Source organism: Castanea sativa, chromosome 10 (genome assembly GCF_040712315.1).
Source record: "Castanea sativa cultivar Marrone di Chiusa Pesio chromosome 10, ASM4071231v1".
Taxonomy (NCBI): domain Eukaryota; kingdom Viridiplantae; phylum Streptophyta; class Magnoliopsida; order Fagales; family Fagaceae; genus Castanea; species Castanea sativa.
The window spans coordinates 7,425,448-7,442,882 of NC_134022.1; the positions used below are offsets into that span (position 1 = coordinate 7,425,448).

At 32.7% G+C, this 17,435-nt stretch overlaps 2 protein-coding genes across 4 annotated transcripts; both read right to left on the reverse strand.

The window, feature by feature from the left end:
- Window positions 1-283: 283 nt before the first annotated feature.
- LOC142614185 (putative invertase inhibitor) lies at window positions 284-975 on the reverse strand. The gene has a single exon (XM_075786735.1). It carries the CDS (start codon window positions 923-925, stop codon window positions 347-349), a length of 579 nt encoding a protein of 192 aa, XP_075642850.1. The 5' UTR covers window positions 926-975; the 3' UTR covers window positions 284-346.
- An 8,161-nt stretch (window positions 976-9,136) lies between these two features.
- On the reverse strand, window positions 9,137-12,783 carry LOC142614021 (uncharacterized). Of its 3 annotated transcripts, none has more exons than XR_012840345.1 (8): window positions 12,578-12,783; window positions 12,354-12,485; window positions 11,330-11,670; window positions 10,989-11,252; window positions 10,591-10,906; window positions 10,375-10,495; window positions 10,236-10,284; window positions 9,137-9,284 (listed from the first exon to the last, which is right to left on the reverse strand). XR_012840345.1 is itself a non-coding variant. In XM_075786545.1 (8 exons), the coding sequence occupies exons 1-8, from the start codon at window positions 12,665-12,667 to the stop codon at window positions 9,281-9,283; spliced, it is 1,317 nt and encodes a 438-aa protein (XP_075642660.1). In that variant the 5' UTR covers window positions 12,668-12,783; the 3' UTR covers window positions 9,137-9,280. The 3 variants fall into 3 exon arrangements, 2 of the variants coding, with proteins under 2 accessions (XP_075642660.1, XP_075642661.1); XM_075786545.1 differs by having other exon boundaries at window positions 10,379-10,499; XM_075786546.1 differs by having other exon boundaries at window positions 10,375-10,499.
- Between the last annotated feature and the right edge of the window lie 4,652 nt (window positions 12,784-17,435).

Consider the following 17,435-nt stretch of genomic DNA (forward strand, 5'->3'; position numbering starts at 1 on the left):
TGTAATTTTGTAATAGGTAGAACAAAACTACATATTATATTTGAAGAAAATGTTAACTATGTAATCTTGATATTAAATGATGTCTTTGAGTAGCGTTTATTGATGTCATAATTTCAGTTGCTTTGCCATCATTTCAGTTGCTTTTTCGCGTGTATGTAAAAGTGTGTGCATTAAACAAGTTTTTGCAATTTTCTTTTACATATTTGTATGAGAAAGTACTATTACTATGTGCAGAGCAAACACCATGATCACATGGGTTAGGGAAGTTATGAAAGAATGGTTAATGTTAATTAACAACTGGATTCAATGTTCTAATTAAGTGGAAAAATCAACATAAATTCTTGAACTAAGAAGGTATAGCATGAGTTAGCAAGTGGAAGATGCATAATGCAGTGTTACATAGTTGAATGAGATCGTGATTCTTCTTTGTCAATGGGGACACTTCACCTTTCTTCTCTGCAAATCCTTCCTCACATGTTGTCACTGCTTCCATAACCAAGCTCAACCACAACTTAGCATTGATATAATTCTCAGACAAAAAGGCTCCAACGGAGTCCACAATAGTCAAGACCGCACCCAAATACAGTTCCATGCAATCCTCTAAGCAGGCGAAGGCAAAAGAATCAAAAGACGTTGCGTTAATCAACAACTCTTTTATGCTTGATACCGTGTTGGATGCATTTTGTAGAGCCAACTCCATTGCAACTAATGCTAGTCCTTGAAGATTCGCGGCATGGCTGACTGGAACCGTTTGGAGTGAGGTTAAGCAAAAGTTGTAGTTAAAAGATGCAGAATCATCTGCACATGTTTTGCAGGTTTGGTTGATTATATCAACACATACTGCACTAATGCTGGAGCTTTTTCCATGAGGGATGACAAAAAAATAGAAGAGGCAGAAAGAGAGGAAGTAAGAAAGATGCCTCATTTTTCACGTAATTGTTTGTTAATTAGTGGAGTGGCATGAAAAGCTATATGATGCATAATACCTCCTAAGTTTGGGAGGTATTTATAAATTATATATAGGAAGCTTCCTAGATAGCTATAACTTTTTTTTTAATCATAATTTGATAATTAGGGAAGAAATAATTTAACTTATAATATCTCTATTAGAAATATCAAGAGGTGTGTTTTTTTTTTTTAATATAAGATAGAAATTATACTCTATCATAATCTAAGTGTATATGTGTGTGAAACTTTCTCTCGGAGACTTAAACCCCGGTCTTTACCCCTATATCTCACAAGCACTTATACTTGTGGAGTGACTATTGCATCAAGGGTGTACGGTGGTAAGAGGTGTATTAAACTACAAGACATTTGGCTATTACTTATAGGTCCTTTAAATACCAAAAAAACCTTTTCTTTTAGAATGTAATAATAAAAACAAGGCTTAGTGTGCATTTGAAATTAGCTTAAAAAACCAGTTTTATTTACTATTCAATTTATTTTTTGTACTATTTCTGGATCTTATTGTACTGTTTTAACTATTTTTTAGTTTTATCTATAATATTTTCAGTAAAAAGTTTTCAATTTCAACTAATTGAACTGTTCCCAAACAGACACTTAGTGCGACTTTGCAAATATTGTGGAGCCTCACCACAAATATAAAAAATAATATTAAAAAGATAAATAGAAGAGGAGAACCATTGCCCGGATAGCCATAATTAAAGGAAAATGCCACTATTTCTTCCTTTTATTGATATTTTGTTGATTAAAAATTGTAATTTCCGAATCAAATCCTTCACTCGGGAACAGGAAGGTGTATTGTACGATGGTTAGGTAGAACCGTAGAAATGGCCTCATGCGCTATACACGAAAATAGATATATTTTTCCCCTACGTACTTTACTAGAATTCATGCACTACAATTCTGGTCATATTAGGATACTACAAATAACAAATACGGGGGTTTTGACGTTTTGTACTGGATATATATAAATAGCTAGGTCTTGTAAATGGAAATGAAGCTTCCTAGAAAGTCACCTTTGAGGTGTCAAAAAAACAACAAAAAAAATAAAAATATTATTAACAATAATTAGTAAAGAGTTGAAGCCGTCCTCCTCATAAGTCATAATTTTGGGTAGTATATTGGACTTTTCCATTAACAATGTTCAGTTATTTATATATATTACATATGCTGATGCAAATAGTGGAAAACATAGAAAATCCTTTGGTTATGGCAGTGGCATGGACTCTTTTATTAGAATGCTTTATCCAGTTTTGCCAAGAAAATGAGAAGAAAAAAAAAAAAAAAAAACTTGAAAGTGTAAATTTAATATTTAGATTTTGATGTATTATATCTTAAGATAAAAATATAAATAAAAAAAATAAGTTTCAATTAGTTTAACTGGTAAAAATTTTTATTGTCAAATAAAATATTTAAAATTTAAACTATATTTATATAAATTATAAATTGATTGAAGGTAGTGATGTGCAGCATGTGCCTATGTGCCTCTGTACATTGATGTAATTTTGTTGTACATGTACAGAGGCACATGCTGCACATCACTACCTTCGATCAATTAAGTAGGAGCGACAAGGCTTAATAGCCCAAAAAAATTGTGCCATAAATAATACCTTTATTTGTTGGATATTTTGTTGGTATAGGACCGTATCTGACTGTAGTATATATCAGGGTGGTCGATACCGTACCGGTACCGGCCGTACCGGCCGGTACGTACCGTACCGGTACCGGCCGTACCGGCCGGTACGTACCGTACCGGTCAGTGCACCGGTACCGGTACACTTCTATTTTGTACCGGAAAAAATACCGGCCGTACCGGTCGCGTACCGGCCATACCGGCCAATTTCGGGCAATACCGGCCGATACCGGGCGTACCGGCCGGTATAGAAAAAAACTTTTTTTTTTTTTTTTAGTTTTATAATTTTTGAATTTTTATAAGGACATAATAATAACTTATTTACACTAACTTATTAGTATTATTTGTTTTCTTAATATGCAATGAACAACTAAGCTTTCTATTTTTTTATATTGTGTTTTTTTTTTCCTTTTAATTGATACTAAAGTTTAAAACTATGAATAATTTATTCTGAATTGAGGTAATATTTTATGATAAACTTTTATATTTACTATAATATAAGTGAAATATTATATGCTTATAACCATGGTTCTAGAGATTTTAGTTTGTGTATATAATATATACATATATATATGTATATATAAAATAGCGGTAAACCCGAAACGGTACACCGGTATTGACCGATATCCGAAATATATCGTACCGGTGGTCAAACCGGTACAGCCTCCGGTACGGTATTGACTTCCTTGGTATATATGGATTTATCTAGACTTTCCTGTTTGTAACTGGATCGAGGAAGCTACCTAGAAGTTTACCCTTGGAAGTATTCATTGATTAAAGCACTGTAGAGGAAATCATTGATGGATCACAATAAGGCATTTAGCAATTATCATAGTAGGATTCAAGGTTGTCAAAATCAGAATTCTACATAGAATCGTTAAAAGGATTGTAGATTGTAGGATCGGATTGTGAATCGTAAAATCCTACATATTTTTAAATTTAAAACAAAAAACACATTGATAATGACTTTGTGTGTTAAATAATTACATAAATTATAAATTCATCTATAAAAAAACTAAGATTTGCATCATATGATGTAATTTGTATGTCATACATCGTTAAGTTTATACTAACGAAACAAATATTTAAGTTTAATAAATGTTTAATTAGCAACCAAATATCAAAATATTTATCAAAACATATGGAAAATATTTTTCAAGTTCTAGGTTCCAAGTTTGAAATCTAAAATAAGTTAGCAAATGAAAACTAGCTAACTACAATATGAAATCTCAAAGTAAGATGAATATTAAGGTGAAGTGGACATTTAATTATTTTCATTCTAAGGTTCTTATAACCACCATCCTAAATTCCTAATCATTATCATTCATTTCATCATCTACGTAGACATTATATATTTGTACACTAGAGTTGCAAAAGACATCAAGATACAATTTCACACTCAACTATTCAAGTTATACCATTCAACAACAATTAAAGAGTATGCTCAAAAAAATCAATCAATCAATATACAAATCCAAGCATAACTGATAAAATTATATATAAAAAAAATATTTTAATAATATTAGAACACAAATTAGTATATTGATCAAATAAATTTAACAATATTATAGCTTAAAAAATAGCAAAGTCAACATCAAATTCTTCATTTAGAAATGATGAAGCATTTTTCATTTTGAAAACAAGTGAACTAGAAACTAGAAAACATTTGCTTAGGTTAACATAATTTTATGAAAATAAAACAAATCATACCATCACAACTTGGAAAAAAAAAAAAAAAACCCTTAAAACTTCATCAGAACAAAAAATTTATCCCAAAACAAAAAAAAACCAAAAAATTATGTTTTTGGTAGGACCGGTAGAATCTCATACGATCCTACCATTTTTATGATCCTAGTGCGATCCTAAACGTTTTACTGAGGTGGGATTTATAAAATCGTGCAATCCTATGATTCAAATCCCGATTTTGACAACTATGGTTGGATCGATCTTCAAATTTCCGCCGTATTGTAATTTTCCCACTATGCTCATGGTAGACAATGGGTAGGACTAGTCGAGCCCGTTTATACTCGGCCCATGGGCATAACCTATTCATAGGTCAACGAGTTGAGTCATCGAAGATAATGTACTTTTTGTCTTTAACAAGTTGAGCTTAATGAGCTACTTAGAGCAACCGCATTAATCTGGCCAAATTTTTCCGTCTATTTTATACTAAGAACCTACTTTTTCTATTTTATACTACCACTTTTCTAAAACACCCACATCAATTCATCTATTTTACAATATATTCTATTTAAATACTAATATTTATATAATTTTTTATTATTATTTTATCCTTTTCTATTGTCCTTATCTCTTTTTCTTTTATACTTCTCTCATTTCATTTGATCTGATTTTTGCACTCTCATCTCCACTCTTCTCTGCCGTTTATTCTCAAGACTCTCCATTCTCTTCAAAAGCTTTCACCATCTCCTTATTTTTCCTCTTCCTCTCACGATCAAATTACCTTTCCACCACAATCATCTTCTTCTTCTTTTTCTTCCTTTTCTTTTTTCTTCTTTGTCTCACAGTCAAATCAACTCTTCACAACAAGAACCAATCTCCACCACAAGCACCGATCTCAAAGATCTAAAGAAATCCCTCTCTGTCGAAGCTTGCATTATTGGATCTCTCTCATCTAATTTCAAGCGTTCTGCCACCATTGGGTTTGTATTTGATTCTAATTTTGGGTTTGGGTTATGGTTTTTCAGTTGATGGTTTAATTTTAAATTTATTTTTTGTGGATTTTAGGTAGATTGGGTTTGATTTTCATTGTATTTTGGGTTTTCATTGTTTTAACGGGTCTTCGTGGTGGTGATTGTTTTAACAAGTGATGGTGGTGGTTGTTGGGTGGTGATAGTTGGACGGTGTTGGGTGGATGGTGGGATTTGCATTTTGGTGGTGGTGCTCTTGTAGATTCTATGCATCTGTGTGGGTGTGTTTGTGTTTGTGTGTATCAGAGGAAGAAGAAGATGATGAGTCTGAGTTAGTTTTGCAGATAGATAAGAGAGAGAAAAAAGACGTGAAATGTGAAATTAATAAAATAATATGATACACATCTACAGTAACCATGTATATATACACAGTTACTATAGCAAATGTGTAAATATACATAGTTTTAGAAGGATTGATGTGGAAGATTTTTGGGGCAAAATTTGTAAAAAATTAGTTACTTTTTGCATTTTGCAAAGTTTTACATCCGCTAATACGGATGCTCTTATGAGAGCTTTTTATTTATTATTTATTTTTTTGTAATAGGGAATATATAACAAAAGCAGAACTACAAAGTCCAAGGGCCAGTATCAGTGTCTATTACATATTTACATCTAAGGCCAGTAAGCTCATATAATAAAAGTGAGGACAACTCTTTAGAAAGAGTGTCTAAAATAACAAAAGATTGTTGGAGATGAATTGTCATTCTTGCAAGCTAGTCAGCTTCCACTTCGGAATCTGGTTCTTTAAGTTCCTGTAGTCATCAACCAAAGGGGGCATAAACAACAAGAGAGGCAATGTTATTGTATGTTTTTAGACCCCTTAAAAGATAAGTTGTTTAACCTAATTATTTAGCCAAGTGATTACTTAGATAAATTATTCAAATTTAGGTTAACACAAACAAATCATATCATGCAAGGCAGTGCAGAAATATAAAGAACACAAGATATGATAACTCAGGAAAACCAAACTGGTAAAAAACCTGGGGAGAATTTAACCTAACTATCTTCTAGGTAAAACAAGATCCACTATGAGAGAATTGAAGTTATACAAAAGGACTTAGACCATTAACATTCTAATACTACCTCGAGTAGAAAACTTACTACCACGACCATGTGATAGCTCCAAGTCCACAGACTACTTCTTTCTTAGATCCACAGTAACCACAAGTACACCCACTTGTGTTTTTCTTTAAGCTTTTGAAACAGAAACTAAAGAGATCACCAAGTTCTCGACATCAATCTTGATTTTGATAACCCTAAGTATGTATGAAGGTAAACATCTTTAGATCTCACAAGAGATTCACACATACAGCATATCAACAACCTCAAAAATGTGGTTAGAGTTTTTCTTTTTATATGAGACATAAAGCATAAAACCCTACACGTCAAACGGGCTTAGGCTGAGTTGGAAAATTCTGCAGAAAAACAATCTGCACGAGTTTCGACCTATCGAGTCTAATTTTTGATCGATTGAGCCTTGCAGAAATTCAATAGTAATTTTCTGCAATTACTCGATTCCAACTTTATACATAAACACACTTTGAGCAGCCTATATCTAGACTCTAAGTTTTAATCATGGTTTGCCAACATTACACATTGAAATTTTAATACATTTAGATCATAAATTCTTAAAACCTAATAGTTACTGTTCATAAGGTCCACTACTGATTTAGCATCAAGTTCAATCTACGAGAGCGTTCCATACTTATAAAATTTAATTAAAAAAAATTGCAATTATATTATATCCTAAAACACAAAGTCTCAAACTAAAGTATATTAACTAGAGAAACTCACATTGGAAAATGAGTGTGAGTAAAAGGTTTAAAGTCTGTGCTATGTATCCAAAAGTTAGACCCTTTTGAATATACACCACTGTCAATTTCTTTAAAATATTATCCTCTCTTCTTGTGTATATGTTAAAAAATACTTAGTATTATAAAAAAAAAAAAAACAAAAAAAAAAAACTAGGAAACCCATTGGTTAACTATCAAATTACTTTTAATCATTGTGGAGCCAACAGTAAAAGAGTTCAAAAGGTTTTTCGGCCAGTCAAAGTCTATTTATTTATTTATTTATATTAAAGTTTTAATGGTTTATTCTTTTTTTTCTTTTTTTTTTTAAATGTCCAACGTTTTTTTTAAATTAAAATTATTAGACTACTAGCAAAATATATATTTAGTAATAATAATTTAACACAACCTTCAACACCTCATTGCCGATTGAATGGAGGACCTTCAACACCACATACTCGAGAGCTTTGGACGATCTTGGGGAGATGCATGCGGTTTGGTTGTGGGGCTTCATTTACTGTATGTTTGGGTGTGACTTCATTTGCTGTGAGCTGGATTTCATTTTCTAATTATTTAATTTTATTCTAATTGGGTCCTGAGAAACCGAAGGAAAGTCAAAATTTTGTTACTTGCCTTTGCAATTTGGAATTGCTATGTTTGGTTTGATTTTACATTTTATGTGGGCATTTCTTTGATTTTATGATTTTTTTCTTCTTCTTGTGGTTGGTGCTCCATTGATGGAGTTTGAATTAATGTTTTCTTATAGAATTTTGGATTCTATTTTTGTTCAAGGGTAAAATATAGTTAACATCTCTAAGATTTAAGTTAATGACAATCAGGTCCATGACTTTTCAAACTAACAAACTTAGTCCTTAATCACTGTGAGAGAAATGAGAAAAATGAGTAACATTTTAGGGTCCAAGTTGGGTTTAGAGATAAAGTTGGTTAATTTTGAAAAGTCTTGAACTTAGTTTGCATTAGTACAAACCTCAAGGGTTTTAATTGTATTTTACCTTTTGTTTAAAATAAAATTTAATAATTTTTGTATTAAAAAAAATTGGCAACAAATGTGAAATTTATGGACCAAAATGATGAAAATGAAACTTAGAGGAAAAAAAATGACAATTTACTAAACTTAAAGGGTGTAATTTATATTTTTACATAAAATGAATTATTGTGATACCCAGAATTTTGTATATTGAATTGGATTGGTGGAAGCTTAAAGGGTCTGAGTCTCACACTAATTGAATGATTACGAGGTCAAACTATGCTATATTAGGTTATAAGAAACCTTACTTGTAACTTGGCAATTCTTTTTAGAGTGTAATGTAAATGTGGTTAACGTTTAAAATAAGCCCAAATGCCTAGGATATTCTAATAGATAGAAACATTTCTCACATTTCAGTCATTCACTTGCTGAAATAAATGGTGACCATGCCAAAAGGTTCCAGCTACACAACCCACTAGGCCCACCAATTAAATGATTTTCTCTTATTTTCTTGTTATGAACCAAATCTAGAAAATTTTCATCAATTTTTACATTTAATTTTTTTAGATTATTTGCTAGTGTACAACTTTTTAAATCTAGCATGCCACGGACCAAATAAAGCCATTGATGAGGAATTGAGGATTGACCCACCTCTATCACATCTCACTAAAGGCCCATTAGCAGACGCATAAAGTCCATCCTCATCCCAAATAAAGAACGGAGCCCAAGAACACTAGGTCGGGCCCAACTTTATAACAAACAGAAATTGCGTATAAATACCCACCCCAAATGAACTAGGATAAGTATATTATATGAAAGATGTTGCGGTCATAATATTTTTACAATATTTTCACAATAATAACAACTTGTCACTTAAAATTTATCGTAAAAATATTGTGGGCATATCATTTCTCACACTATATATATATATATATCAAGCATGTTGTTGAATATGTCGTGAGAAAAGTGTGGAAATAGGGTTTTTTTTTGGTTGAGAAGATAGTGTGAAAATAGTTGGAAGTTCATTTATACACACAGTCTTCTATATCCAAAAGAAAAACCCTTGTATAGCACGTCTATATGTATATACAGGTTCAAAAGTTGTTTCTGTACACAGTCCCTTAACAAGCCAGCAGAAAAATCAGCTCTTCCGTACCCTTGAAGAGTAACACATTGATCGCTTGCAAATTTACTACTATCTGAAACAAAGGAAAAACTATTAGAAAAACATTTCTATTTCATCTTTTACTAAAGCATAAAGACTATAAATTATAAATTAAATCAATATTGACCGAACTGCAAGTGATTGTACCAAAATAATACATAGTCACACATGCCTTAATTACCAGAACTGGGCCATCTTTTGCTCATAACGAAGTACTTCTAGCAACAAATTCATCCAGTTCATTCTTATATATGGTTTTCCTAGTAAAATTATAAGATATAGAACCTCCTTGAAGGTCTCCCAATCAATTGTAGTGCATTTACTACAGGACAAGAATTAAACAATGTTATAGAAGGCATCCATGACTTGTTCTTCTTGAAAGGAAAAACATGCATACTTACGCGTGGGTTAACAATTTATCAAAAATAGTTTCAAGAATGTGTTAGCAAATAGATCACATGCTATGAAATGGTTTTATTTGACTTTTTGTAGATTTTTACTTTTGCTGTCACATAAATTAGAAGCCATTATTATTATTACTACTACTATGCATGTCACTTAAAAAGTTAAAACTATTTCAAATAGAACTCATTATTTATATTAGAATATAAATAAATAAATGAACACTCATAATTAAACAAATTCTTATTAAATTACGTTTTATCTTTTTCTAATTTATTGCGTGTTTTCTTTATAAATATATAGTTTTTTTTTTGTTACGCGCTATTAGAAAACCAGCTTTTTTATTTATTGATATTCACACACACACACGTATATATATATAAATATTTTTTGATCGAAGTACATATTAGTGACTAGTATATTCTACAACTGCTAGTATAATTTAGCATTCCAGGGTTGATTGATATGTTGAGAAGGAGACTAAAAGTTAAGATTTGCATTCCTTGGTAACTGTATTCTGAAAAATAAATGAAAGAACTTGTGATGGTAATAATCAAAGGAATGGTACATTAAGAAACCAAACCTCTCATATCCATTTGTGAGAAACAGCCTAATGATTTCACTTGAGAACCCTGCAGAAAGATCATAATACAAGTGAGCCACATATTTGACAAGCCAGAAGAAAAAAAAATCTAGTGAACTGAGTTTGATCGGCCACATACGCATCGTGAACAATCATAAGATGGTCATGGTCAAGAAGGATTTCATGTAAAATGGGCATGAACTGAGGCCAGTATCCATTAAGCTCTTCCTCGACTTCTTTTGCAGTCAATTTCTTACTCCCTGGCTATCTCACCAATGAAAAAATTCTTAAAATAAAATAAAAAAAGTTTAATTCTTTTTCTGAATTTTGTTCGTAAAAGTGTTTGTGAACTTACATCTCGATTAAAATTATTGTCCTTAAGGTGCACCACAACATTTCTGCAAAACCTCATATAAGATACGGCAGACTGCTTATATTGAAAAATTTTCCTTTGTTTGCTGGACAAATTTCGCAGGGTCTTATAACGATTAAGCACCATATGAAATGTCTTGACATTGTGCTTCCATTTACATTTACCAAGCTTGTTATTTAGTGCCAACACAAAGGACTTTTTGGACTTCCCAAAATACAAGATCGTATGAGAAATCACCCTGTAGCTCAATCTTTGTAAAGGGGATAGAAAAATTGGATGATTTTCGATATTGAGCAAACTGGATCAGAATAACAAGAAGTATAAGTGAGATATTTTAAAGTCAATGTGTGTGTGTGTTTGTGTAAAGTCTACTTGCATACCGGCTGGGCTTTTCTGTTGATATGTAGGTAACAAACAACTCAAGTTCTGTTGGAATGGCATGTTGTTTGGTTCCAAAGGATCTTCTAATAATGGTGGCCAAGTGCAAATGATCTGAATAATCATCTAGACTAGTCTTAGAAATATCATTTACCATTCCCGTAACCTTCGCCCGACCATTCACGATCACAATATTTGTCTCACTTAAATTGCCATGACATCTCTTTTTTGCATGATGAAGATAAGCAATGCCCCTTAAAACATCCCTATCACATTATCAAGAAACAAGTGACAATCTGAGTTCTGAGTTTTGATGAAGATAAAGGAATTAAATATATATTACCTAAGAATTTGAAGAAAATCTGGATTCAGATTTTTGCCTTGTTGATCAGAGAGTGCATTCTCTTGTAACCATTGTTTGAAATTGTGTTCATAGTGCTCCATTACATAGCAAACTTGGTTACAGTTCTGATTGAAGCAACAAATATTCTTCAACACAAACTCATTAGAGCATGCAACTGCCAAATTGTACGATTCTCTACTTAGTGCATCACCTCTGGGTGCGACATTATATATGACATGGCCTATGTTCTCTACATTGACTTGATACACCCCATCATTGATTCTTTTTACCAAATCACGTTTCCGCTTTGGAGGAACCAATAATCCCTTGATGCCAGAATTCTGAATTGTGAATTATGGGGTAAGTAACTAAACAGTTAAAAAAGAGCTACTATACCTTTATACTGTAATGATGGATTAGAATTATTATGCATTAATGGATTGATGAAGAAAGTGTCAAATGTTATAAACTTGAAATTAAGGCTTAAACTACAACCTGCTCTAATCCTTGATCAGTTACAGTTTGTTCCAAAAGTTTAAGCATCTAAGAATGGTGAATTTAATCATTTAACTATTATTCTAACAAAATCAAAATTATATATATAATTGGATTTGTAGTATCCACATAGGAGGGTTCTCATTAGTGAACTAAGCCTAGCTCTCCCAGTTGATATGGGACTGTCATGACAGAACATAATATTCAAATAAATTCGAATCACCTGTATTAAAACCAACAATTAAGCAATCAAGTAAGAATCATAGTTAATACTATAAATTATTTGAGTTGGTTAAATCCTCTATGGGAAATTAAGAAGAAACATGTCATCACAACATAAAATTATTCAATTTACAGCTACAATTTACTACCTTGTAAGGGGAACCGTCACCAACAGAAACATTGGGTGTGAAAAAGAATCAAAAGATGAATGGCCAATCAAGAGTTAGATAACATAATGCAAGTGAAATCTGATTATGTATTACCTATTATACTGCTCAAATAATCTGAAAAAGATTAGTGTACTCACAAATCTATGACATAATTCACGGCTTAAATCACGAAAAACATCCATCCGTGACTGGAGAACATCCTTCAGAAGCACACTTGCAAGAGCAACCGCACACCAACATAGAATCTTATGGAGTATCTCCTTTAGAACCTACACAGTTCATCATTACATAAGCATTACAAAAAATGCAAGCACAGCCATTCACATGTACACACTCACAAAGAAAGATAAAGACACAGTACATCAATATCAGAGTAAACATAAACGAAAGTGCAGATCAGTGTCACAGACACTAGAACATTTACTGCCCCTGCCTCCCTGTCTCCCCGCATTCTCTCTCAGCTTCTTTTCTTTTAGTGTCAAGTCCGAGAAAAGCCTCTCAGCTTCAAGAAAAAACTCTGCAAGCTTAGTTTCCTCTCATTTGCTGTGCGTCTAAGGAAAGTAGTCCAACTCTGAGCTTGGTTCCAAGTGTCAGTGTGGGAGGGGCTGTTAGCTTTGTACCTCATTTTGTTTATTAAAGCAGAATATTTTGTCCTCTCACAGACTCAACTATTCAATAAAGTCCATTGGGCATTGAATCCTTTGAGCCACCACTTGGGTCCACACTTACCTACCTTACATGAGAACATGAGCAAATATATTCATAAAAGGATGGTTGTCAAAAAAAATATTCATTAAAAGATGACTAGTGGGCCAACATCATCATCTTCGTTGTCACTTAATTGACTCACTACCATGTACTATTGTACTAAATAATAAAATAATTGTAGCACCCAATAATATGCAATGATTTTAGAGCTAAAAAGAATTAAGGAAAAGGAAAAGCCATCGGATTCCCTATTTTTAGGTCATGAAATAACAATAATATATACAAATCTAATAAAATTTTTAAAACTTTCTTCTTAACATTTTAGATGAATTTTTTTGTTTCTAATAATTCAAGTTTTTTAAATGAATTAGTATAGTATTACTTTCATGGGAGACCATTACTAACATTGCTCTTATTCTACATGAATCACATTCTATCTTAAATTGTGAAAATTGATGTGTGTCATTGTCATTTACATTATTATTTATGGGTCCAGTTAAAAAAAAAAAACTAATAGGGTAATTGTTAATAAATCATTTTAGAAAAATTTTGATACAATTTTTATAAGAAATATAAGAGGATGTCAAAAAAATTAATTGTTTTTTTATCCTATAAATTTTTTCTAAAATAAATCATAAATCAATACTGTTAAGGCATGTGTTAACTTATCTCATTATTTATTGATGGAATAATAGCACCATTCTCGTTTATGTTATTGTTTTATGGGGTTTAATGGTTTCACATCTATTAATGTTTACACTCTTTTATATCATATTTATACTCTTTCATATCATGTGTAAAATGTGAATATCTATTGTAAAAATGTAAACATAGTTTGAAACAATTTACTTCTAAGAATGTGAAACCATTGTTATCAATTCCATTTTTGTTCCACTCAAAATTGCTGAAAAATTCCATTTTGATTAGTTAGCTAAAACGAATCACCCTCTATTCCATTTCGGCCTAAATTGTAGTCCATTCCGCTAAATTTAGGCCGATATGACAATTCAGCCAGAATGTAAACAAATGTTTTCCCCCTAAACCCATCTTGTCATTTGTTTGGACTTTCAGCCCATCTTCTTCTTTTTTACTTGGGCCTTATCCTTTGTCTAGGCCTAAGGCCTAATTTGTCCTTCGTTTTGGCATTAGGTCCACCTTTATTTTGTCTAGGGCCTTAGGCTCACCTTTTCCTTTGTCTGAGCCTTATATCCATCTTGTTGTTCATTTCGGCTCTGGGCCCATCCTTGCCATTTGATTGAGACTTAGGCCCATCTTGTCTTCTGTATGGGCCTTGAGGTCATCATGTCCTTTGCCTGGGCCTTAGACCTATCCTCATTTTGCCTCAAGGACTTAGGCCCTTTGTTTCTTGTTCAGGGCATTACCTCTATCACATTCTCTATATAAGTTTTTGACTCATTTTAATTTGGTCATGTCATGTCTAAGGGCACTTGACCCACTTTGTCATTTCCTTTAAGCCAAGGTTTTGGGACCATTTCATCCTTTATTTGTGCCTTGGGCCCATTTCATCCTCTATTTTTGGGCCTAATCAAACCCATAGTCATTTTTCGTGGACTTTAGGTCCATGCTTTCTAAAAACATCACATGCATCTCTCTTTTAGGCCCTTGCACGTGCACCTATTATCATTTCTCCTTCATTAGGGCTTTAGGCGTATTGGCAAACCTTGAAGCAGTATCTCGTCGGTTCCTTTGGGATTCGTCCAGATGGTCCCTAGCAGTACTCTGACGACCTTGCGGGAGCAAGAACTTATTCAAGTGGTCACCGGTGTGGTGCCTGCCACAATGCCTCCGATGGCAAAGTCAGTATAAAAGGATGCAATAATCGAAATATCAAGAATAAAGTAATTCAGGCTGTGATGCTGTCTCTGTACCTTGTATTGGTGTTGCGAGGGTTTTATATTCCCTTGGGAATTATAGCCGTTGGGGTGTTAATGACTCCCCCGATAACGTCTCTGGTGGAGTTTATGGATTTTAATGCGTTACAACCGATTCGTCCAGCTGGTCTCGTAACGGTTGGGGCTTTAATGGCAGCATTGAATGGCATTAACTCTTTCTGATGACGCGGATACTGGTCATGTTCATCCATGAAGGCAGCTTCATCTGTGCTTTAACTTCGTCAGTCCCATCATTCAAGATTTATTGTTTTGGATCTTATCTTTCTTGGGCACTATCTATGCATTATGTTCTTATTCTAGGGGCATGGTTAAATGGGAATCAAATGTGAATTTATTGTCAATAATCTTCATTAAATGATTCTCAGAATGATCAATCTTTCTTATTGGCAGGGACAGACCCAAGGGGGCCCGGGTCACCCTGCCCAAAGAAAAATAAAGAAAAAAAATTTATGGGTTATTATATATATATATATATATACTTGGGAGTTGGGGCCTTTCCTTTTTCAAAAACTTAGCCCCTCCTTTCTAATCAGTCTAGTCCAGCTAGCAATTACTTAACTCAAAAACTTAACAAAACTTAAAAAAAATTAAAAATCCTAATTAGCCTAGTATTAGAGTACTAGCATCAGGTGTTTTAAATGTTAAATATTTAGCATTTAGAGCACTAAATATCAAAAACACTACAATACCAAACGTTTCAAATACTATATTAAAGTAGTAAAAGTAAGTTTTGGTTTGTGAAAATAAATTTTTTTTTTGCAACAACTGATGCTCTTAAGAAACAATATTATTTTGTGTGTATGTGTTTTTGTCTTCGTTTCATCTTAATGTATTAAGAAACAATGATTTTGTGTATTTATCTTAGATGATAGTTTGTTAATACTATATATATATATATATATATATATATATATATATATGCTTATTTGAACTTTTTTTCTAATACTTCGGCCCTCTAGTTTCAAATCCTAGGTTTGTCCTTGTTTGGACTTGGAGATGGTAACACCTAAAAGGATCTCTCCAGACATACTTGGTCTTAAACCTCAGAAAAAACACCTTGAAAATTTGTACCCTCATCAATTGACCAAATGGTCTCTAGTGATCAATAGTTCTTAAACAAATAGAAGACATAATAGCAAGGATGACTACACCCATCTTTCAGAGACAACATAATCTTGAGAATACCCCGTCCAAGCAAAGACAAGCAGAGCAACAAGTCCAAGAAGGATATTTTGTCATTGATGAAGTCGATAAGTCATATCATATTATCATGAAGGAAGAAAAATTATGGTCAACAAAGAGTAAAGAAAGAAGGAATAATTGAGGGATACCAATAAAATAGTTGCAAATATTTAAAAAGAGTAATGCATCCTTTATTTCTTGCATATGGGATTTGGCTGGATGGTTTTGAATGCATGATTAATAGCATTCACATCAGCCGCCTCAAATATTTAGCCAAACGAACCACAAAAATATTACTTTTTTTAGTACAACTATCTATTTTTTTCTCACTACTTTGTTTTGTGCATATACATCAACCTCATTACTATATCACAATTTTAATTAAATATTTTTTTTTAATTCACAATTTTAATCCCACAACCACTCGATAAAACCACATTACTTTTAGCACAATAGAGAGTGGGGTTCAAACCCAAACCAGTTTGCCACAGGACTAACAGATGGTGGGTTCATGTATTTGAGCCACTTGAATCTAAAAGAAAATGGGGTTGCTGCCACCAATTGAAAATGGATCCCCAAATCGCATTCCTACCATATCTTCGCTAGTTGCCTCTAGTTTGGATCAACCCCAGAGCTCATGGACCAAAGGAAAAAAAATTGCCTAGCTTGCATGTTGCTAATTGATGATGTACAAAAATCTTTAGTAAGTTGATCGTCCACACGCACTTCAATATGGGTACTTGAAGAATAAGAAAACCAAGAATTAACAGAGAGTATTGGTGGAGTGCCAACCAAAGACTCTCCAAAGATTAAGTCAATGATTGAAGAGTCTTTAAGAACTCAAGAATGTGAGAGCAGGAGATTTCACGTACCTTAGGTAAGAGAAGGCTTGGTGCTTATATAGTGGTGTAGAGCTAACCAAGATCCCACGAACCAGTGACAAAACTATAGTTGGACTTAGGGAGGTAGTGGCCCCCCACCCAAATTTTTTCAAATTTTTTTTAGTGTATATGTGTGTGTGTGTGCGCGCGCGTATGTATATTAATTTTAGCAATTTGTTTCAATAAATTTGCACTTTGCCCTCTCAACAATATTATTGATCTTTTTAAAGGCCATAAAAATTTTAATTGATTTAAAATCTGAAATAAATTTAACAAACTTAACAACAAAATATATTTATAACAAACTTAAGCCCAAACAACACCACAAAACAAACCCATGCAAAACACAAACAAAAAATAAAATAAAATAACAAATTCCTAAGCCAATTCTAACTAGTCTAAGTGAACACTCACACACATCTGACAACACACAAGACACCCAAAAAAAGGTAAAAGAAAAAAAAGTTTAACTTTTTAAATTGAGAAGTGCTACATTCACAACATTTTCACAACAAATCACATGCGGTAAGTTGTT